This window comes from Lynx canadensis, chromosome D1 (assembly GCF_007474595.2).
Source record: "Lynx canadensis isolate LIC74 chromosome D1, mLynCan4.pri.v2, whole genome shotgun sequence".
Classification (NCBI taxonomy): Eukaryota; Metazoa; Chordata; class Mammalia; order Carnivora; family Felidae; genus Lynx; species Lynx canadensis.
In genome coordinates, this window is record NC_044312.2 from 107,827,280 (window position 1) to 107,846,709 (window position 19,430).

Below are 19,430 nucleotides of genomic sequence, written 5' to 3' on the forward strand. Positions count from 1 at the left end.
AAGCCGAGGAAGAAGGGGGCGGGCACTTCCGCTTCAGGCGAAGGGGAGGAGCCTGCGGGCCGCGTCGGCCGGTGAGTGCCGGCTGGACGTTTGAGCTTCCGGACCCCGGAAGGGGTCCCGGCGCATCAGAGGTTGAAGGCAGGATCCTGGGTTTGGGAGAAGTGGGCATAAAGGGGTGGCTGGACCCAGGACCGCGGGGTGGTTGTGATGCGCGTGAGTCCCAGGGATGTCTGGCTGCAGGGACCTCCGGGCTCTTAGGATAAGACACTTCACTGCCCAGGGAGTGGTCAAGGGGGTACAGAAGGGCTGGGGGTACACCTCGGGAGGTCTGTGGCAGAGGGGGCCAGCTGCCGGGGCCAAGGGTCGCTGTGGGGCTCTCAGGGTGACAAGCCCGGCTGTGTCCTCCCCCCAGAGCTGCCCCGTCCAGACTATGGACCCTGAAGTGTCCCTGCTGCTGCAGTGCCCCCCAGGTGGGCTGCCGGAGGAGCAGGTGCAGGCTGAGCTGAGCCCAGACTATGACCGTCGCCCACTACCAGGAGGGGACCGGGCCATCGCTGCCATCTGGGAGAGCCGGCTGCAGGCTCAGCCCTGGCTCTTTGACGCCCCCAAGTTCCGCCTGCACTCAGCCATCCTGGCACCCACTGGCTCACGGGGGCCACAGCTGCTCCTGCGCCTGGGCCTTACTTCCTACCGAGACTTCCTGGGCACTAACTGGGCCAGCTCAGCTGCCTGGCTGCGACAGCAGGGGGCCACTGACTGGGGTGACAAGCAGGCCTACCTGGCAGACCCGCTGGGGGTTGGCGCCACACTGGCCACTGCAGATAACTTCCTTGTCTTCCTGCGTCGCTCTCGGCAGGTGGCTGAGGCACCTGGACTGGTGGACGTGCCTGGCGGGCACCCTGAGCCTCAGGTGAGATGCCGGCCTGGGTGCAAAGGCACAAAGACTCAGTTCAGCTTTGTTTTCTTCATCCCTTAAAGGGGGGATTGGCCTAGTGCTTCTCTGAAAGTCTGCTCAGGGCAGCACCTCAGCCTCCCCACTGACCCTTCTCCCAGGCCTGTGGGAAGCTAGGGAATGATGGGGAGGGGTGGGGGCTGGGGGGCAGAGGACCTAGCTGGATTTCTGGTTTTCCATCTGGAAAAGGTGGGCCCGGGTCGGGGGATCACCAAGACTCAACTCTGTGCCTAACCAGGCCCTCAGGGCCAGCAAATATGTGGGGAGGCAGGCTGGGAAGAGATGGGGATAGGGGCTGAGCCTGACCTCTCCCAGGCCCTGTGCCCTGGTGACAGCCCCCTGCACAAAGACCTCCCTGGGGAGCTGGTGGTGCACGAACTCTTCTCCAGTGTTCTCCAGGAGATCTGTGACGAGGTGAGTGAGGAGGGGTGGCCCCGACAGGCGGGCAAGAAGGGAGGGGGTAGAACATACCAGAATTCCACAGGTGTGGGCTGGCGGGAGGGTCTGCAGGCATCTGGCATTGAGGAAAGAGCTTGGCTTTGCAGCTAGACACAAGTGGAGTGGAACTCTAGCCCTCGTTTCTGCGTGCCTCAAGCTCTTCCCCTTTACAAGGAGAACAACGATAAATGTCTTGCCTGTTTCCACCCACCACCCCTTTTGTTGATGAGAGGAGTAAATGAGAGTCCCAGTCACGATGAACTTGCCTTGGGTGACCTTGAGCGGTTGGTTGTTCAATATCTCAGGTTCTGCTTTCCCATCTGTAACATGAACATGCCCGGGCTCTGACATTCTGTGATTCTGGGCACTTGAACTGCAAGCTGTAAAATGCTGTACAAGGGTAACGTTCTCCCTTGAGAGGGGCAGGGATGGGGACACCGGGCACTGACTGGTGGACCCCCTGCCCCAGGTGAATGTGCCGCTGCACACCCTGAGCCAGCCACGGCTGTTGGGCATTGCCCGCAATGAGACCAGTGCCGGCCGTGCCAGTGCCGAGTTCTACGTCCAGTGAGTGAGCTCTGGGGTGCAGGGTCCTGGGTCCTGGGGTAGGTGGGTGGCTGAGGGGAATGGCTGAGGCAGCTGGGGTTCCACAAGGACCCTCCAGGGACTGGGCACTCCCCACGCCACTCTCATGTCCTTGTGCAGGTGCAGCCTGACTTCTGAGCAGGTGAAGAAGCACTACGTAAGTGGGGGAGCTGAGGCCCACGAATCTACAGGAATCATCTTTGTGGAAACACAGGTGTGGAGAAGCAAGATGTATCTTGCTTGGACAAGCTGCTGGTGTTGGGGCTTGTGTAGGCCTGGTGATCTATGGCTGACCGGGGCTGGGTCAGATGAAGCCGCCAAATCTTAGAGCTTTCCTCCAGGGCCACAAGACTTCACTGGGGATGCCCTCAGCCCAAGAGAGGTCCAGGAACCTCTACAGCCTCCTTAACGTGTCTCCCTAGGGACGGTGAAGTGCAGAGGGTTCTGAGGCTCAGGAACACTGGGCACGGCCCCTGCAAGAGACCCGAGGGCTGGACGTAAGGGAGTCTTACTTTCTCCCCACAGAGCGTGCGGAGGTTGCAGGAGACCGAAATGTGGGCTGAGCTCTGCCCCTCGGCCAAAGGCGCTATTTTCCTCTACAACCAGGTCCAGGAAGTCCGGCCTGAGTCGCCCTAGTCCCCAGCCCTATCACAACTTGAAAGATAATAAAGGACTTTATTCTTGGATTCCATCGGCATCTGCTGTTTTCATGAGACAGGGAACGGGCGCTGGGAGAGATCTGGGTGTGCGAGAGAGACGGGGCGAGTGTCCTGGGGGGGAAAACAAAAACAAAGAAACCCAGCCTCAGTTTTTGCCGTCTGCAAACTGAGATGAGGGCCGTGCCTCCTTGCCCAGGCTGTGGTGAGGGTCCGGGTCTCCTATAGCTGCTTTATAAAGGACACCTCGCTGCAGAGCAGAGTAACAGGTATGTTCCCGGGACGAAGCCACAAAAGCGGGGCGGACAGCCTCACTGAGGACGGCAACGCCGGCGTCTTTCCGCAGGTCCGCGGGCCTCGACCTCGTTGGGTGGGCCCGAGCGCCAAAGGCCAATGGGCGTGCGGGGGTGGGGCCTTCCGAAGCAGTCCGGGCCTTCCGGCTTGGTGGGCGTGGCCCGAGCGTCTAGGCCAATGAGAACGTGGAGGTGGAGCCTGAATAGGCGCAGAGCCGGCAGTGGCCGCGAAATCCTTGAGCGCAGCGGAGGCGGGGCTTGGCGTGGCTCCTCCTTCACCTCCTCCCGCCAGGGTGGTGGGGAGAGGGTCTCCGCGTCCGGGACTGGTTGTCCCGGACGCCGAGACCAGTGTGGGGGAGGTCCCAGGACGCGCGGGTCAGAAGCAGGGACAGATTCAGGACACTGGGGTCTGGTCCTGAGTAAAGGAGGCCCCACTGCCCCTGGGTCTCCCAAGCCTGCTTCAGTTTGCCTTCGCAAGTAAACGGGGCTGGACCCTCCACTTTGGCCCCGGAGTGCTTGACGTCTGGTCCCATCCTGGTCTCAATGCACTGCTCTTTGGTGGCCTCGTTTCAACCAGCCGTCTGCCTGTCGCCATGCTGTCCCTGTGCCTGTGCCGGTTATGGCCCCGCAGCCCTCCCACCCGGCTCTTCTCAGCGGCCACCGGGCAGCGGTGAGTCGGGGGCCGGGGGGCATGGCCCCCGTCACCCAGTGGGTTGAGGAAGGCCTGCCCAGCTCTAGGCTTGGACCTGGGTACTATGATAGTTGTGATCTCTGTACTTGCTGTCAGGTGCTGTACGGGCTTGCTTCAGGTAACCTCACCTTCACTACTGAGGAGACAAGATCAAAGATTAAGGGACGATCCCTCAGATCATACAGCGAGTTAAGTGGCAAAAAGTGGAATTTGAGTCCAAGCCAGGCTCAGTGCTCTTTTCACAACTCTAGTGGTCAAGCATCAGTGGGCATAACTCACTTGGGGGCTTGGGGGTGGGGATGGGGGGATTTACAAAAATACAGATTTCTGGGCCCTGTTCTGCAGGATTAAGTGGGGGTTGAGGGATCTGTTTTGTTTTGTTTTTTTTAATATATTGTTTTTAACAGTTTATTCCCTTTTTGAGAGTCAGAGTGCAAGCACAGCAGGGGCAGAGAGAGAGGGAGACACAGAATCCGAAACAGGCTCCAGGCTCTGAGCTGTCAGCACAGAGCCCGACGCGGGGCTCAAACTCACGAACCATGAGATCATGACCTGAGCCGAAGTCGGACGCTCAACTGACGAAGCCATCCAGGCGCCCCTGGAATCTGTTTTTTTTAAACAGGCTTTCTGGGTGGTTCTGAGCCAAGGGATCTGAGGGCTACACTATGAGATGTTCTGATCTGCACCATGCCTGAAGTGTTCAAAAAGGGAGGGATGATTTGGAGATAGATCTCCCTTGGCAGCAGCCTCAGCTTTCTCACCTCCTGGTTACTGAGTGTGGCCCAGAAGGGCTGAGAGGCGGAGGAGAGGAATATTCTCTGTGTTTCCATAGCCCCTGCAGTTTTTGGCCTATCTCCACAGGTCTGGCCCCAGGAACTACTATGAACTGTTAGGGGTGCATCCTAGTGCCAGCACTGAAGAAGTTAAACGAGCTTTCTTCTCCAAGTCCAAAGAGGTACCAGTGGCCCTGGGTGGGGAGGAGGGGGTGTAAGTCTGAGCCAGATAGGGTACACTTCACATTCCCAGGAATGGTGCTGAGTGGCTCACTCTGGATGGTGCCACATTCCCTTGGCATGTATAGAGAGCGAGAGATGCCCCGAGGGCAGAGGTTAGGCCCGTTGGGAGGAAAGGTTGGGGGTAGGAGCCAGGGGTTGTGTGTGGTGGGCTGGGCTTGTTTCTTTTGACCTGCCTGCTCTAGAGAAAGCTTGGACCAGGGCATATTGCTAGAGCCAGGCAGCTGGTGGGGAGGGCTTGAACAAGGGGAGGGGGCAGGAGTCTGTGCTTCCTGACTCTCTGGCCTTCTGGACGGGTGGGCAGCCCTGAGAGTGAGGGTTACTGTCCAGGCAGGGCCTCTGGGAATGATCTGAGTCTTTGTGGGTGGACATGGTGGGGACGGGTTCTGTGAACGGACGTGGAAAAAGACCTGAAGGGAGTCCTGCCCCACCCCAGCTGCACCCTGACCGGGACCCCGGGAACCCGGCCCTGCATAGCCGCTTTGTGGAGCTGAGCGAAGCATACCGAGTGCTCAGCCGGGAGGAAGAGCCGCCCTAGCTATGATCGCCAGCTCTGCTCAGCCACTTCTCCAAAGTCTCCAGGAAGAACAGCCCGTCCTGGGTCTGCTCAAGCACACAGGTACAGTCGTCCTGCCCCTGGCCTCGTCCCTTCCCCCCCCCCCCCCCCCCCCCCCCGTCTCCCAGGGAGCCTCATCCCCACCTTGTCCTTCCTTCTCCCTCCCAGCAGCTCCTGGGAATCCCCCAATGCCCAATACTGGGCCCAGTTTCACAGTGTGAGGCCTCAGCGACCAGAGTCGAGGCAGCAGCAGCACAAGCACAACCAGCGGGTGCTGGGGTACTGCCTCCTGATCATGTTGGCGGGCATGGGCCTGCACTATGTTGCTTTCAGGTACATCCCTGCCTTCTCCCTGGGGTGATGGTCAGAGGGCGGAGGGCCGGGGAAGCCCAGTGTGGTCAGCCACGCAAGCCCCCCACCCCCGTGGCCTGCACTTCTGTGCCCCTCCAGCTAAGAATTGCCCGAGACAGGTCTCCGGGGCCTCTCCTTACTTGGCAAAGGCAGCTCTACACTCGCTGAAGGCGAACGTTGTCCTTTTCAGAGTTTTGTGATTTGAATGTAAATCTTTGATGCCGGCTGCCAGGGTGTGCTGGAGCCAACCAAAATCGTGCACCCAAAGGAAATGCATTGGAACTGGGCCTCACCAGCAACTGTCCTCCCTTGTTTGGCAATCGGCTGTCTCCCTGCCACTTTTATGCATGGCACAGACACTGAGGTTCTATGACAAAGATACCTAAAGGCTGGTGCCCGCTGCCTAGTTCAGTGATGGGAGTTAGGTGTAACGCTCTTTCTAGTCTCCTGTGAGGAACACCCTGGTGTTTGGAGCTGCTGTCACCACCTTCAACAAGACAGCCAGGGACCTGGGTCATCAGTGGTCCCTGGATAAGTCCCGGCCCTTCGGTGCCCCTCTCCCTGCCTAGCACAGGCAGTTAGGCAGAGGTCCTCACAGATGGAAAACTTTGAGACCCTAGAGTGGCGTGGTGGGGGTGGGGGTGGGGTGGATCTCGGGGACAGCAGGGATTGGGAAACCCAGGGTTAATTGCAACCCCCTTGCAGGAAGCTGGAGCAGATCCACCGCAGCTTCATGGATGAAAAGGATCGGATCATCACAGCCATCTACAATGACACACGGGCCCGGGCCAGGTCCGTCCCTGCTCTGTCCTGCCTTCTCTTTACTGTCCTGACATCACCCTCCAGGATCCTCTGTCCTGACCACCCAGGTGCTCTCTCCCGCAGGGCCAACAGAGCCAAGCTCCAGGAGCGAGTGCAGAGGCAGCAGCTGCAGCCCCGACCTGGAGGCCCAGACATCCCAGAGATCGTGCCTCCGGGCACAGGCCCCGGCCCCGGCCCCGGCCCCGGCCCCGGAGCGGCCCGCTAGGACGGGCCTGCTCTGTGTTGTTACCCTCCTTGCTACCCCGGGGGACTCCCTCCCCAAAACGCGTGCAATAAAATGATTCTCAAAGCTCATGTCCAGCTCCTTGCTTCAGGCCCAGCGCCCCCATCCCGGGCCTCGCCGGGGGGAGGGGGGGAAGGAGGGGTGGACAGCACCCCCCCTCCGGGTCCTGGCGGCTGCGACCCGGGAGCCCGGCCCCCTGGGCGGCGCGTCCCCTTTCCCCTGCTGTGGCGGAGGGGGGGTGTGTGGAGGGGCGGGCCCCGGCGGCGGCCTCGCCCCCCCCCCGCCCCCGCCCCGCCCCCGCCCCGCGGCCCGGTGTGGGAGCGCGTTCTGGGTCCATGAGCCGCCCGCCCGCCAGCCCGGGCCCGGCCCCCCGCCGCCCCCGCCGTCCCCGCCGCCGCCCGCCACCACCGCCGCCCGTCCCGCCCGGCTCCTCCGGCCTCCGCTGCTGCGCTGCGCTTGCTCTGCCTGCGCTCAGGCTCGGAGCCTCGAGATCCTCCCCCCGCGCCCCGCCCCCCCCCTCCTCGCCCGTTCCCTCTCCATTTCTCTCTGCCGCCTCCCCCTGCGCCTCCGTATTTCTATGCGCTCCCCCTTCCTCCCCCCTCCCCCCATTCGCCCCCTTCTCCTGCCCTCCTGCTGCTCGCCCGCTCCTGCATCTGCCCCCGCCCAGTTACGTGCGTCCCCGACATCCCGCCCGCCCGCCCGCCTGCCCTCTCTCAAGGTTGGCGGAAGTGGGGAGACGCGGAGCGGCCTCGGCCTCGGGATCCGCGGGTCGGGCTGAGGACCGGGGCGTGGCGGGAATCCGGCCAGGGCATCCCCCGGGAGGAGTCCCTGCCCGCCAGCCCGCCAGCCCGCCAGCCCAGCCCCGGCCACTCCCCTGCTCCACCCCGTCCCCGGGCTCGACCGGGGGCGGAGCCGCTCGGTCCCGCAGGACTCGTTGGGCGCCCCTGTGCCCCCTCCTGACCTGAGGCCTCCGAATCCGTCGGGCCCCAGGCTTGGAGATTCGACGTCGCCGCCGCCACCGGCAGAGTGCGCCTGGCGGGTCGTGGCCAGGGCAGGTCCCAGGTGGCCAGAGAAGGTAAAGCTAGAGTGACCCCAGGAGCAGAGCAATCGGGGAAAAATGTCCTAGAGGAGTTGCAGCCTTTAGACCGCAAGGCAGACCCCTGGGAACAGCGACAGGGCTAGCCCTTCCTAGAGAGCACTTTTGAGTTCAGTTCTCTTCTCTCCTACAGGGCCCTGTTCCCAGCCTGATACCCCCGGCCCCAGAAGATAATAGTAACAATAACCGCGCTAGCCATCATCAAGAGGGTTTGCTCATCATCTTGTGTAATCAGGGCCACGCTCTAAGATGCAAACTTTTTTTATTCTGCCCATTTTACAGAAGAGAAAATTGAGGCAGTGGGGTTCCTGGGCAGGGGAAGACAGGTTTTGAGGGCAGAGAGGGAGCTAGTGGAGGTGGCTGGGACGAAGGAATTAGGGAGAACAGCTGCAGGGTACAGGAGATAGGGGAACCCGGGAGCGGCTACAGGAAACCCAGTGGGGGCTTAACACTTATGCTTCTGCCCCCAGTGGTGTCATGGATAGACGTGTATGCCCGTGCCACCTGCCAGCCACGGGAGGTGGTGGTGCCCCTGACCGTGGAGCTCATGGGCACCGTGGCCAAGCAGCTGGTGCCCAGCTGTGTGACCGTGCAGCGCTGTGGTGGCTGCTGCCCTGACGACGGCCTGGAGTGCGTGCCCACAGGCAGCACCAAGTCCGAATGCAGGTACTGGGGCCGGTGGGCGTGCCCAGCTGGGGTGGATGCTGGGGCTCCGGGGGGTAGTGGTGGGAGGAATGGCCAGAGCCTTGGCTGGGCAAGCTGTTCCTCCAGCCCACGGAGCATTCCCTTCCTCTGTCTCTCTCATGATCTCTCACACCGTGTGTCCCCTATCTCTGGAGTACAGATACTCATGATCCGTTACCCGAGCAGTCAGCTGGGCGAGATGTCCCTGGAAGAACACAGCCAGTGTGAATGCAGGTGCCAGCCGGGCCCCACTTCTGAGCTCCCAGAGACCAGGCTTGGGGGGTGCTGGGCAGGGGGGTACACCACAGTGGAGGCCAGGTTTCCAAGACTGGAACTGGGTTAGGCCTGGGATCTGGGGTAAGAGCAGGATGCTTGGCTCTTCTGATTCTCTTCCTCTTCCTTGTCTCTGTCTGTCCCTCTTACTTTTCAGACCAAAAAAGAGAGAGAGTGCTGTGAAGCCAGACAGGTGAGTCTCATGGGCTCTTGCCGAGGTGGGGTTGGAGCCCAGACCCCACACCCAGGATGTAACGTGTGGATGGGGCAGGGGGTGTATGAGTGTGCCGGGAGGCTGCAGTCCCGCCCCTCTTTCTCCCCCCTGTGTCCCCCTCTCCCCTTTTCCTCTGCTCCCCGAGTCTGTGTGCTCCCATCCAACCCAGCTCCCGGGAAGACTTTTCCTTCCCGCCCCAGACATGTTGCTTCTCCTCCTAGGGCTTCCACTCCCCACCACCGTCCCCAGCCCCGCTCTGTTCCGGGCTGGGACTCTGCCCCCGGAGCACCCTCCCCAGCTGACATCACCCATCCCACTCCAGCCCCAGGCCCCTCTGCCCACGCTGCACCCAGCGCCGCCAGCGCCCTGACCCCCGGACCTGCCGCTGCCGCTGCCGACGCCGCAGCTTCCTCCGTTGCCAAGGGCGGGGCTTAGAGCTCAACCCAGACACCTGCAGGTGAGGACTGGTGGGGTCGTGTTTGTTTGGGGAGGCATCAAGGCCCTTGGAGCAGGTCCAAGGTGAGCCTGCCAGTGGAGAAGAGCCAGGGAGAGGAAACTATTGAGTGTGTTGAACAAATATTGACCAAGGCTCACATTCTAAATGTGGGAGTCAGACGTCAGGATTTGTGACGCCAGCAGAGGAGGTCAAGGGCTGAGGTAAGGGGCACCTGACGCGGATTCTGAGCGGTCAGAGATGCCCTGGAGGAGGTCACATCTGCAGTCAAAGTGGGAGAGATTGCTTTCCAATTTGCAAAGCTCTGGGCCTTGCTCAAAGCCCCCGTGGTAGACATGTGTGCCCTCCTCGTGGGCTCTGAGAGGCCAGGGGACAGAGTGGAACCCTTGTCCACCCTTGTCTGAGACGCTGCTCACCACTCCTCCCTTCCGCAGCTGGGCCATGGGGTGACCTCGTGTGAGCTCGCCAGGAGTGTTAGGAGAGAATGGGGTTCACAGAAGGTTACAGGAGGGTGGACCTAGGGAGCAGGGGCTGAGCTGTGCCCGCATGAACAGAACCCTTCCTCCCTTCCTCAGGTGCCGGAAGCTGCGAAGGTGACACGTTGCCTTTCAGACTCAGCAGGGCCACTTGCCTCACAGGCCACATCCCAGAGGAGGACAACAGGGCAACGTGTTGAGAAGTGCCCAGTCCCTAGACCTCAGTGTGGGCAGAAAGTGCTCCCGGACCTGGGCCTCTCAGAGGACTTTCCAGCTGTCCCTGGTCTCTCCCAAGGCCGCCCTCCAACAGGGTGGGCGGCCGGACGAGGAGACGTGTCGCAGCACCAGGGGTCATGGACGAACTCGGGAGAGAAGGGGTCCCGTCTCGATTTCCAACCACCACGTGCAAGCGAGCGTCTTCACAGCTGGCTCCACTGTCCCCCCCCGAGGCGCCAATCCTCTGCAGATACTGGGGACTTGGGCTGCGGTGTTAAGAACTGGGACCCCCAACCCTGATAAAAGAGATGGAAGGATCTGTCCCTGCCTGTGTCATTGTTTGCCGCTGTCCAGGCTGGGCGATTCAGGCACTCTGCATCGCACTACGTCCTAGACCCCGAGCCTGTCTCACTCCCTCATTGTGTAGATGGCGGCAATGAGGCCCAAGGTCCCCCATCAGGTAGAGCCAGAACTGTGCACTCTTCGCAATCCTGTTACATCCAGGCCCTGCCCCGCCCTGCTCATCACAAAAGCTCCTTTCTGGAAGGAGACGGTCCGTTATGGCCAGTGACCTTGAGGTGGGACCCAGATCCGCTGAATGATCTTGGCTGTCGCTGCCCCCTCTTTCTGAGCCTCAGTTTCCACAGGCGCATATGGAGGGAACGGACGATTGCTATGGTCCCAGCCCTTGGGCTCCAGGAATGTGTCTTCACTTGATAGAAAAACCCATCTTCTCTGCCAGGCGGCACTCTGTTTTTGTTACTCTGTATTTAAGCTACTTCCTTCAGCTTCACTCTAAAGCCACGCACCTGCCCTGTCCCCACCTCCTTGAAAGGGAACTACCAAAGGGCTGTGGCTGGTGGGCTTGGTGTGGGAGACACGTTCCCTCAGCCCAACCAATTTCCCCCCACCCTCACCAGCCCCCGCTTGGGATTCTCCTGACCTTTCTCTGACCCAGCCTAAGCTCAGTGCCCAGCCTTCTCCCTGCAGCCTCCAGGGCCCCTGGGGTGGACCACAGGCCATCTTTGGGTATCCATGCTTTGCCTTGCTGGGGCAGGACATTCGGGGACAGAGGTTCACCGGAGGCAGAACGCAGCTACCCAAACGGAGGCCTTCTCTGAGGTGTTAGATTGGAGGGCATGGTAGTGATCTTGCTGGGCCCTGGGCAGGGGTGGGGTTAAACCAGAAGAGACCATTCCCGACGGTGATTACCAGTTTCCAATCATTCTTCTCAGCTGTGCTGTCGCTGACCATGCCATTGCTCCATTCAAGTGAGACAGATGAGGGTCAGGGGACACCAGAACTCCCACCCCTCCCCCGGCCCACTTATGTGCTGGGCACACACAAGGCTTCACCGCACACCGCACCCCTCGCTTGGTCCTCCATTCTAAGGTCAGCGCTGCTAATGATCTTTCTCTTTCAATTAAGGAAATAGGCTCAGAAAGGCTGACTGACCTGGAGATTTGACCCCCAAGTCTATCTCTCACACTCAAGTTTGTTACCTCCCAACTACAAGTTCGTTACTTCCACGGACAGATGTTTTCGGCGCGCTGCTGAGCGCCGGGGCACCTGAAAATACCAGTGTGGGTGGGGAATGGGCCCCGGACCGCTGCCGTCAGGACTCGGGGGTCAAGTGCGGCAGGCAGAGGCAGGCCCGGATGCTGGGCGGAGAAAAGGGCGCGCATCGGCCGTGGGCCAGGGCCTGGTGGAGCACGTCACGGCGCACTCCTACAGTGGCCCTGCCAGTGGGTGTTGACAAGCCCACCTTACAGGGCCTTCCAGATCCTACCAGGCCAAAGCATTCGCTCAAGGTCACACTGCCAACGAAGCGCACAGCCCAAACCCAAACTCAAGTCTGAGGCCCAGGCTCTTCCCACTGGAGCCCGTGGACCCTGAAGAGGCCCAGGGTCAAGCGAGAGCGCCGTGGGAGAGCCTGGGGGCGAGATAAAATGGCGTCTCGAGACCCCCTCCGGGAACCCGCGTTGGCCTGACCTTAATTTCACCTCGGCCGGAAGTGCCGAAAGCACTTTAGGAAGTCACTTTCACCTAACCTTACCGGCTACAGATCCACCGGAAGTAGCGCGTGGTCACGTGTCGGCGCGGGGGCGGAGCAGGGGGAAAGGCCGCTCCGCCCGGCGTGCGGCAGCGGGCTTCGCACAGTCCAATGAGGGCGGGCGGCGTGGCCCGGCCTGGTGGCGACGATGACGCGCCTGCGCACAGGCGGCAGCACGACTGGGGTTGACTCCGGGGGCGCGGCGAGGAGGTGAGCGGGGGCCACAGCCCGGGCTGGGGGGAGCCGGGGTGCACGGGGGCAGGCTGGATCAGGCCGGGCAGGAGCGGGCCGGGGCTGCGAGTGTCAACGAGGGATAGGTCAGGGGGAAATTGGGGGTGGGGTCGGAGCTGTCTGGGGATGCCGCAGGGGGAGGGTTTTCACGCCGCACGGGGCGGAGCCCCGGGAGTCGGGGCGGGACGTGGGACGGAGACGGGTGGAACCTCTGAGCTGGTGCCAGTAGAAGGCAGAGCTCCGGGACTGGGGACGGAGCTAGGACAGGTGGGGGGCGGAGCCTGGTCCCTGGAGGAGGAGCTGGAACAGGCGGAAGGCGGAGCCTCGGGTTTGGAGACCGAAGGGGACGGAGCCCAGGCACTGGGGGCGGGCCTTCAGTCGGTGAGTGGCGTGGCTACAGTTCAGGAAAGAGCGTCTAGTTCTATCGAGGGCGGGGCTCCAGGGCAAGGGGCGGAACTACGTCCGCTAAAGGGTGGGGTCAAGGAGCAAAGCGAAGGCGTAGGCCCAGGTAATGGCCCGGGGCGTCCACGCGGGGGCGGTCTCCGCGGGGGCCGGGCCTGGGGACGCGGTAGGCCGAGAACTCCCCCGGGAGAGGGGGTGTGGGTGGAGCGGGCTCGGCGGCCACCAGACACGGGGCCGGTCTGGGTACCCCGCAGGCCCCCGAGGGCTCAGAGCTGGGGCGGCGCCCCGGGCGGAGGCACAGGCCCGGCCTGGGGGGTGCCTCCGGAGGATCGGGGCTCCCCGGAGCCACCCAGCGGCGATGTGTGGGTGCCTCGGGGCAGGCCCCCTGCAGCGGCCTCAGAGGTGTGGGTGTGCTGGGCGGGGGGCAACTGGGTGTGGCGTGAATGGGATCGCTCCGTCGAGGCAACTGCTGGGCAGCCAGATAAGGTCTGGACTTTGCGTAAAGGGACGGGCGGGAATTGAAGAGTGGAGCTGGGGACCGGGAGGGAAGGAAGGGCTGGGGGTGAGCACAGGGGCGGGGCCCTGGCTGCTGTGGCCTCCCCTGACCCCCTCCCCCCGCTGCTGGGGTCCTCGGGCAAGCCCCCTTCTCACTGGACTGGTAAGTGTGGCTGCGGAGCCCGGGGGAGGGGGTGGTGACCCGGGACAAGGGGATCCCCGTGGGCAGGCAAGGTACGGTGGGGGTGGAATCCTCCTGGTACCTGCCCATATTCCATGCCCTCCCTGCCCTCCCCCCGGTCGGTTGGTCGGGGTCTGTCCCCGCAGAGACATGAGGCTGAGCTGGGTCCTGACAGTATTGTCCATCTGCCTGAGTGCCCTGGCCACTGCTGCGGGGGCCGAGGGCAAACGGAAGCTGCAGATCGGGGTCAAGAAGCGGGTAGACCACTGTCCCATCAAGTCGCGCAAGGGGGACGTCCTGCACATGCACTACACGGTGGGTGAGGGAGTGGGACATTGGGGTGGGTGGGGCTTCTGGGGACCTGAAAGGACTTGGAAGCCAGATTGCTCAGCCAAGGAGGTGGGTGACCGTGGGCAAGTCCTGTCTCCCTTTTACACTAGTTTCTATAGCTCTTCCCTGCTGTTGACTGTCTGATCCCCGGCTTGGCACCAGCAAGCAGTGACGACGTACTGCAAGCTGCCCAAGGTTCTGTCCCCTCCTAGGATTATGGCTGCCAATGGGGAGCCAGCTTGGGGATAGCTGCTGGGTGGGGAGGTGTGTCAGAGTGGAGCCTCCTCTTCACTGGCCTTCCCATGGTCCCACAGGGGAAGCTGGAAGATGGGACGGAATTTGACAGCAGCCTGCCCCAGAACCAGCCCTTTGTCTTCTCCCTGGGCACAGGCCAGGTCATCAAGGGCTGGGACCAGGGGCTGCTGGGGTGAGTCAGGGGGCCATGGCTGTGGTTGAGGAGGTTGATAGTGGGAGGCAAACCCCAGGGATGGGGTGGGGGGCAGGGGGCCTGGGTGCTTGCCATGCGCTGAACAGGTGTTGTCCTGCAGGATGTGTGAGGGAGAAAAACGGAAGCTGGTGATCCCATCAGAGTTGGGTAAGAGGCCTTTCCTGAGCCTGGAAAGGGGAGTTGGGGGGGGGGGTCTGGGGAAGGGTGGAGACTGGTTTGCCGCTGCATTGGCCTCTGTCCCATCCGTTCATTATGTGTCTTCCCAGTCTAGCTGTATCCAGTAGTGAGAACAGGGCGAGACCCTTAGGGCACTTGGTTCTGGCGCCCACCCTCTGCCCTCTACTGGGCCTTTTGTAGCCCCTTGCTTGTCTCCATTTCTGGCTTTCTTGTTGCGATGGGCAGAGGCCTGGCTTCAGCCCGAATGTCTGCAGAACACCTCTCTCTCTCTCTCTCTGCCCGGTCACAGCTCACTTTTTCTTTCGCATCTTTGACAGGGTATGGAGAGCGGGGAGCTCCCCCAAAGATTCCAGGTAAGATGCCTTCCTGCCCCCATCTCCTGCCCACCATCTCTTCTTCCTGTGGCCCCGGTTCTCACTCTGTCCTCATTTCTCCCCTGCAGGTGGTGCAACCCTCGTGTTTGAGGTGGAGCTGCTCAAAATTGAGCGACGTTCAGAACTGTAGCCAAACTGGGGAGGGGCAGTGGAGAGGCCCCCATCAGGGACCAGACTGTTTAAAGAAAGAAAGAAAGAAAGAAAAAAAAAAAAATCCCTTAAAGCCCACGAAGTGAGCCTGTGTTTGTTTGTGGGCCCTGAGAGACTTAGAAGCCACATGTTCAACTTCAGCCTACCCTCTCCCCTGGTACCCCCCACGCCTCTTCTTTATTGGCTGCAGGACCTGGGGGTGTAGATTCAGTGGCAGGGGGATCGTGAGGGCCAGGCCCTAGGTGGGACGGTGGTCCTTGCCCAGAGGGAAAAGGAGTGTTCCTAACTGCCAACAGCGACACCGCTCCCCCCACTCCAGCTCCCCAGCCACTTGGAGCTCATGGTGTGGGAGCCGGCACTGGGCTATCGTCATGGCTACGTGGCCCTCAGGAAGGCCTGCAGCCACCTGGGGAGAAGCTGCACCGACAACAGTTGTAGAGGAGTGTGTCCCCCCTAAAAGAGACCAGCTGAGCCCGTTAGCTGCACCAAAGGCATATCCTAGCTTTATTAAAGGGCCGCGCCGCAGAATCAATATAAAAACACAAAAAGTCCCATCAGTTTAATAACAATAAAAAACCCCAAAATGGAAAACTGAGGGGGCAGGGAAGAGGCCCCTGGGCCAGGGGCACGGGGAGCCCTGCTCATGGCGCCAGGCCTGGCCGCAGGGCCCCCCCGGTATTGCTGTTGCTACGAGGTCGGGGGGCAGCGATTGTCCTGTGGGAGCCACCATTCATGTGGGTCGAGGACCCTTACTTCTTCTGGGGTGTGCTCAGCTTCTGCATGCCCCGGATCTTGTCCAGCAGGCCAGAGATGAAGGCCTGGACAGGAGGGAAGACATCAGGGAGGCCAGACCCCAAGATGACAGAAGCCCAGGCTCCTCTCACCCCAGCCTCTGGGACAGCCACATACTTACCTCAGTGGGTTTGTAACAGTCAACCAGCAGCTCCTGGGAGGGCATGGGGGGACAAGTATAGCTGTGAGTTCTAAGGACCAGGGGCCTAGAGCTCACCTGTACCCATTTCCAAGGGACTGGGGCCACCCCCCGAGGCACAGGCGATACCACAGCTACTCAACGGCTGGACAAGCACCATTAGCCCCATTTGACAGAAGCAGAAGCTGAGGCCCAGCATCCCAAAGGCTGGCTGACTAAAACCAAAGAAGGCGTAAATTTAGAGCCTCGCTTCCCCAGGGGGCCATGCGTCCAGGCAGCTCTCTATTCCCCGATCTCCCTACCTGGCCCTGATGCCTCCCGGCCCCTCTCTCACCTTGACCCTGGCAGCCCGGGTATCATCACTTTCCATGTCCAGGAGTTCATCCACATCAATCTCCAACTCTGGTATTTCCTCTTCCTGGGGTGGGGGTGGGGGAGGAGGGAGAGACAAGGGCCTGAGTTGGGAGAGAGGGTGTGAGAGGGGCTCCGGCTGAGGCCCCTGCCTTACCGCAGAATGAGCCAGGCTTCTTTGCCCAGCAGACAGCAGCAGCTGTCTGAGGAAGAAAACAGATCAGGCCTGTGCCAAGGCAAAATGCCCGATGGCGGGGGGGGGGGGGGGGAGCTTCCTGTCCCTGCCAGTTGGGCACCCTGGGTGCCAAACAGGGCCAGACAGCAAAGGCTTGGGGACCCTGGGCTGAGAACCCTGCAGATGTGTTGTCCCAACTTCCGGGCTCCATCTCAATCAGTGCACAGGTGGGGCCATCTGTCCCAACTCATCACAGCCCCTTCCCCTCCCCCAAACACCTGTCACAGCTTCCCAGGAGTGGGGAGGAAGTAAAGGGTGAGGGGTCATGGGGAAGGACCCAGGGCTGGTAATGGGGAAACAAAGAGCCCATACTTTGCTGAGGGAGGGGGTGCCTGCCACCCCTCCCCCCACCCAGGAAGCGTCTATCCAGTCTGGAGCCAGCTGCATTCCAGGGCTGGTCTAGGGTAGGCAGCACAGGGCAAGCCCACTCCTCCACCCTGCCCCCCAGGGGCCTGAGTCACCATTTGAGCAAGGAAGGAGTCATGGGGTGGAGAACCAAAACCCAGAGGACAGGCTAGCCTGCCCCTACACCAAAATGGAGCTGCAGGCTAGCCCAGTAGAACAGCCCAGACCCTTTACAACCCCACCAGGCTTGCGCCTTTTAACCAGTTTAGGCTACGAAGCACTAGGTAGATCACCTTACCACCGCCAGCCCAGACTAGCCTCTTGCCTCCTGCCCATGGCCCAGGCTATCCCTTGAGGCTTCTTGAGGACCCCAAGCTTGACCAGAGTAGTGACATGAGGGAGTCATGAGGGAAAAGATAGGAGTGACCTAAGGTCAGACAAGAAAGAGCATACACTGGGGGCGGGGAGTACAGAAAGGGAGGGGAGCGCGCGGAAGCGGAGCGCCCATTGACTCCGGGTGACAGGCAGGCGCAAGGCGGGGTTCCCAAGCAGTCCGACTAGGGAACGATTTTAGGGTGTCGGCGCAGAGCAAGGGACACACCTGGCAGTCGTAGAGGCGAGTGAGCTGCTCCAAGATCCACTCCTCCAGGTTGAGGCGCTTCCGTAGCTCCTTGCGGTCGTACTTGACCGTGACCTTCCCTTGGCGCCTCACTGGGCCCTCGTCGTCCGCGCCGCCTGGGCCCTCGCCTGCAGCCCCAGGGGGGCTCTGAAAGTAGACGCGGGGCCCTGGGCCACCACTGCCCGGCCCAGGGGCCGGGGCTGCCAACGCCGCGCCCCCCGCGGGGCCGCTGTCCGCCATGGCGGCCGCCGGGGCCACGTGCGCGCGTCGGGCCCTCCCTGCGCCGCCGCCTCCGGGACGCCCGCCGGCTGGCTCCGGGCCGCTGGCTCGGGTTAACTCGCGGGCTGGCCTCCGCGCTGCTCCGCGGCTAGGGCGGCGGGGGGGCGCCCGGGGGCAGCTGCAGCATGCGGAGCCCCCGGGCCTGGCCTGGCCGCGCCCCGCCCCCTCCCCCCCGATCCGCCCGCCCTTTGTCCCCCGCGGCCGCCGCCCGAGCCGCCGCCGCCGCCGCAGCCGCCGCCGCCGCCGAAGCCGCTTTCTCTGTCTCACTCGCTTCCCCGCCCCCCCGACCACACCCCCTTAAAGGGCCAGTCCCGCTGCAGGCCCCTCACTCCCACCCCGCCCCCGGGCAGGGGCTAGGGGAGGGTCTAGTCGTCAGGGGTTTGGGCCTGGCTGTCCGCTATCCCTTTTAACCTTTCTGCCTCAAACCCAGGCGTTCTAAGTGCCCGGTACCAGGATTTGCGCTCCCGCCGGGACCCTAGTGTTCTGTCCTCACTGACGCAAAAACAGGGGCCATCTGGGAATGGAGGGGAGTGGGCACAATGCGCAGGGCGGGGGTCTGGAGAGGAGACGTGGGAGCCCCCGACGTCTAGGTCCTCAGGTCCCTGGCCAGCGGAAGGCAAGCAACCTTCTCCGCGTAGACCGACACGTGGCCCAGGCTCGCAGGAGTGGAGGGGTGGAGAAGGCGGACAGGAGCTGCCCAGGTCCCCGGACACCCTACTCGGCGAGGTCCCGCACCACCCATGCTGGAGGCCCGGATTAGGGGTGAACGGAGCCGGCTCAACTGCCTGAAGGGCCAGACCCTAGGCTGCCACCGCCCACCGGCCAAGATGGCGATGGGGAACGGGATTATGGGAAATGTAGTTCTCAGGGCCTGGCCGTGCCTGACCGCCCCTCCCCCTCAGCGGAGCCAGGGAGGGGAAGCGCAGAACTTGTTTGGGGCGCCCTCGTTCGGCGGCTTCGACAGGGCGCGGCCCTTCGCACCCCGCAACCTCTATGTGTACAAAGAGGAAACGCAGGAGTAAAGGGCTGGGAAATAGGGGAGCCGGCACTCCCGATAATAAAGATAAGAATGACGACCCATAAAAAGCGTTCCTCACAGTCGGTTCCACACAGTCGGTTCCAGCCAGAGTCGGTTCCGCCTCATTCTCCCTCCCACAGATCCTCCGCCCTGCGGCTCTTCTGTCCTTCAGATCTCACAGGCGCCTTAGCTGGCCCACCTCTCTCAAACAGATGGTGTATCTCATGCCGGCACCCTTTGAGTTCTGGATCTTTGAATAGTCTTTCTCTTATGTGATCACTGTCTCCCACTTCTAGGCTGTGTGCTCCATGGGGCCAAGATCTGTGTGGTCCTTGTTTACTGTTGATGCCCAAAGCACAGGGACCGGCTGGGCTTCAGAATCACGCAGATGGGGCAAATGACCCGATTCTTGCTGAGCTCCCGGTAACAGAGCCAGACTTGTAACTATTGGCTGAATAAATGACCGAGTGAAAGAATGAATGGCTTCCTCTGTATCTAGCATTTCCTCAGAAGGTTAAGCTTATTTATTTTGAGAGAGCGCGCGTGAGCAGGGGGGGCAGAGAGAGAGGAGAGAGAGAGAGAATCTCAAGCAGGCTCCATGTCGTTAGTGTGGAGCCCGAGGTGGGGTTTGATCCCAAGACTGTGAGATCACAACCTAAGCCGATATCAAGACGCTTAACTGACTGAGCCACCCAGGTGCTCCGTCGGAAGGTTAACTAAGAAAAGATGTGGAAGTTTCAATGACTGTATCACAGAGGTTGACCAACACAGCTAGAGAGGGAGCTCAGGCCCCCTGTCACAAGGTCTCTACTTATCCC

General features: G+C 61.7%; 4 protein-coding genes across 17 annotated transcripts; 3 read left to right on the plus strand and 1 right to left on the minus strand.

Moving 5' to 3' along the window:
• Positions 1–53: 53 nt before the first annotated feature.
• NUDT22 (nudix hydrolase 22) lies at positions 54–2,666 on the plus strand. Of its 7 annotated transcripts, none has more exons than XM_030333890.1 (6): positions 54–71; positions 413–910; positions 1,268–1,366; positions 1,860–1,957; positions 2,096–2,189; positions 2,501–2,666. In XM_030333890.1, exons 2-6 carry the CDS (start codon positions 431–433, stop codon positions 2,609–2,611), a joined length of 882 nt encoding a protein of 293 aa, XP_030189750.1. In that variant the 5' UTR covers positions 54–71; positions 413–430; the 3' UTR covers positions 2,612–2,666. The 7 variants fall into 7 exon arrangements, with proteins under 7 accessions (XP_030189750.1, XP_030189752.1, XP_030189753.1 ...); XM_030333892.1 differs by having other exon boundaries at positions 65–138; XM_030333893.1 differs by having other exon boundaries at positions 69–131.
• A 526-nt stretch (positions 2,667–3,192) lies between these two features.
• Positions 3,193–6,562, plus strand: DNAJC4 (DnaJ heat shock protein family (Hsp40) member C4). Its single transcript, XM_030332434.1, is given in 8 exon segments — positions 3,193–3,494; positions 3,497–3,594; positions 4,477–4,570; positions 5,065–5,154; positions 5,156–5,247; positions 5,356–5,517; positions 6,241–6,327; positions 6,421–6,562. Coding segments are annotated over 8 exon segments (792 nt in total). The 5' UTR covers positions 3,193–3,467.
• A 5,602-nt stretch (positions 6,563–12,164) lies between these two features.
• FKBP2 (FKBP prolyl isomerase 2) lies at positions 12,165–14,912 on the plus strand. 8 transcript variants are annotated; one of them, XM_030332429.1, is made up of 6 exons: positions 12,165–12,256; positions 13,502–13,670; positions 14,000–14,112; positions 14,234–14,280; positions 14,628–14,663; positions 14,753–14,912. In XM_030332429.1, exons 1-6 carry the CDS (start codon positions 12,195–12,197, stop codon positions 14,812–14,814), a joined length of 489 nt encoding a protein of 162 aa, XP_030188289.1. In that variant the 5' UTR covers positions 12,165–12,194; the 3' UTR covers positions 14,815–14,912. The 8 variants fall into 8 exon arrangements, with proteins under 8 accessions (XP_030188289.1, XP_030188292.1, XP_030188290.1 ...); XM_030332432.1 differs by lacking the exon at positions 12,165–12,256 and adding an exon at positions 12,579–12,658; XM_030332430.1 differs by lacking the exon at positions 12,165–12,256 and adding an exon at positions 12,726–12,785.
• Positions 14,913–15,310: 398 nt separating this feature from the next.
• PPP1R14B (protein phosphatase 1 regulatory inhibitor subunit 14B) lies at positions 15,311–17,721 on the minus strand. Its single transcript, XM_030332435.1, is given in 5 exon segments — positions 15,311–15,652; positions 15,748–15,780; positions 16,100–16,183; positions 17,298–17,685; positions 17,687–17,721. Coding segments are annotated over 5 exon segments (609 nt in total). The 3' UTR covers positions 15,311–15,583.
• Between the last annotated feature and the right edge of the window lie 1,709 nt (positions 17,722–19,430).

Bases quoted from the DNA above. Each gene is read 5' to 3' on its own strand.
- NUDT22 (XM_030333888.1), top strand. From the start codon at position 227: ATGTCTGGCTGCAGGGACCTCCGGGCTCTTAGGATAAGACACTTCACT. The intron at 911-1,267 runs GTGAGATGCCGG...GACCTCTCCCAG, and splicing joins GCGGGCACCCTGAGCCTCAG to GCCCTGTGCCCTGGTGACAG. The intron at 2,190-2,500 runs GTGTGGAGAAGC...TTCTCCCCACAG, and splicing joins TCATCTTTGTGGAAACACAG to AGCGTGCGGAGGTTGCAGGA.
- FKBP2 (XM_030332425.1), top strand. From the start codon at position 12,789: ATGGCCCGGGGCGTCCACGCGGGGGCGGTCTCCGCGGGGGCCGGGCCT. The intron at 13,671-13,999 runs GTGGGTGAGGGA...ATGGTCCCACAG, and splicing joins TCCTGCACATGCACTACACG to GGGAAGCTGGAAGATGGGAC. The intron at 14,664-14,752 runs GTAAGATGCCTT...TCTCCCCTGCAG, and splicing joins AGCTCCCCCAAAGATTCCAG to GTGGTGCAACCCTCGTGTTT.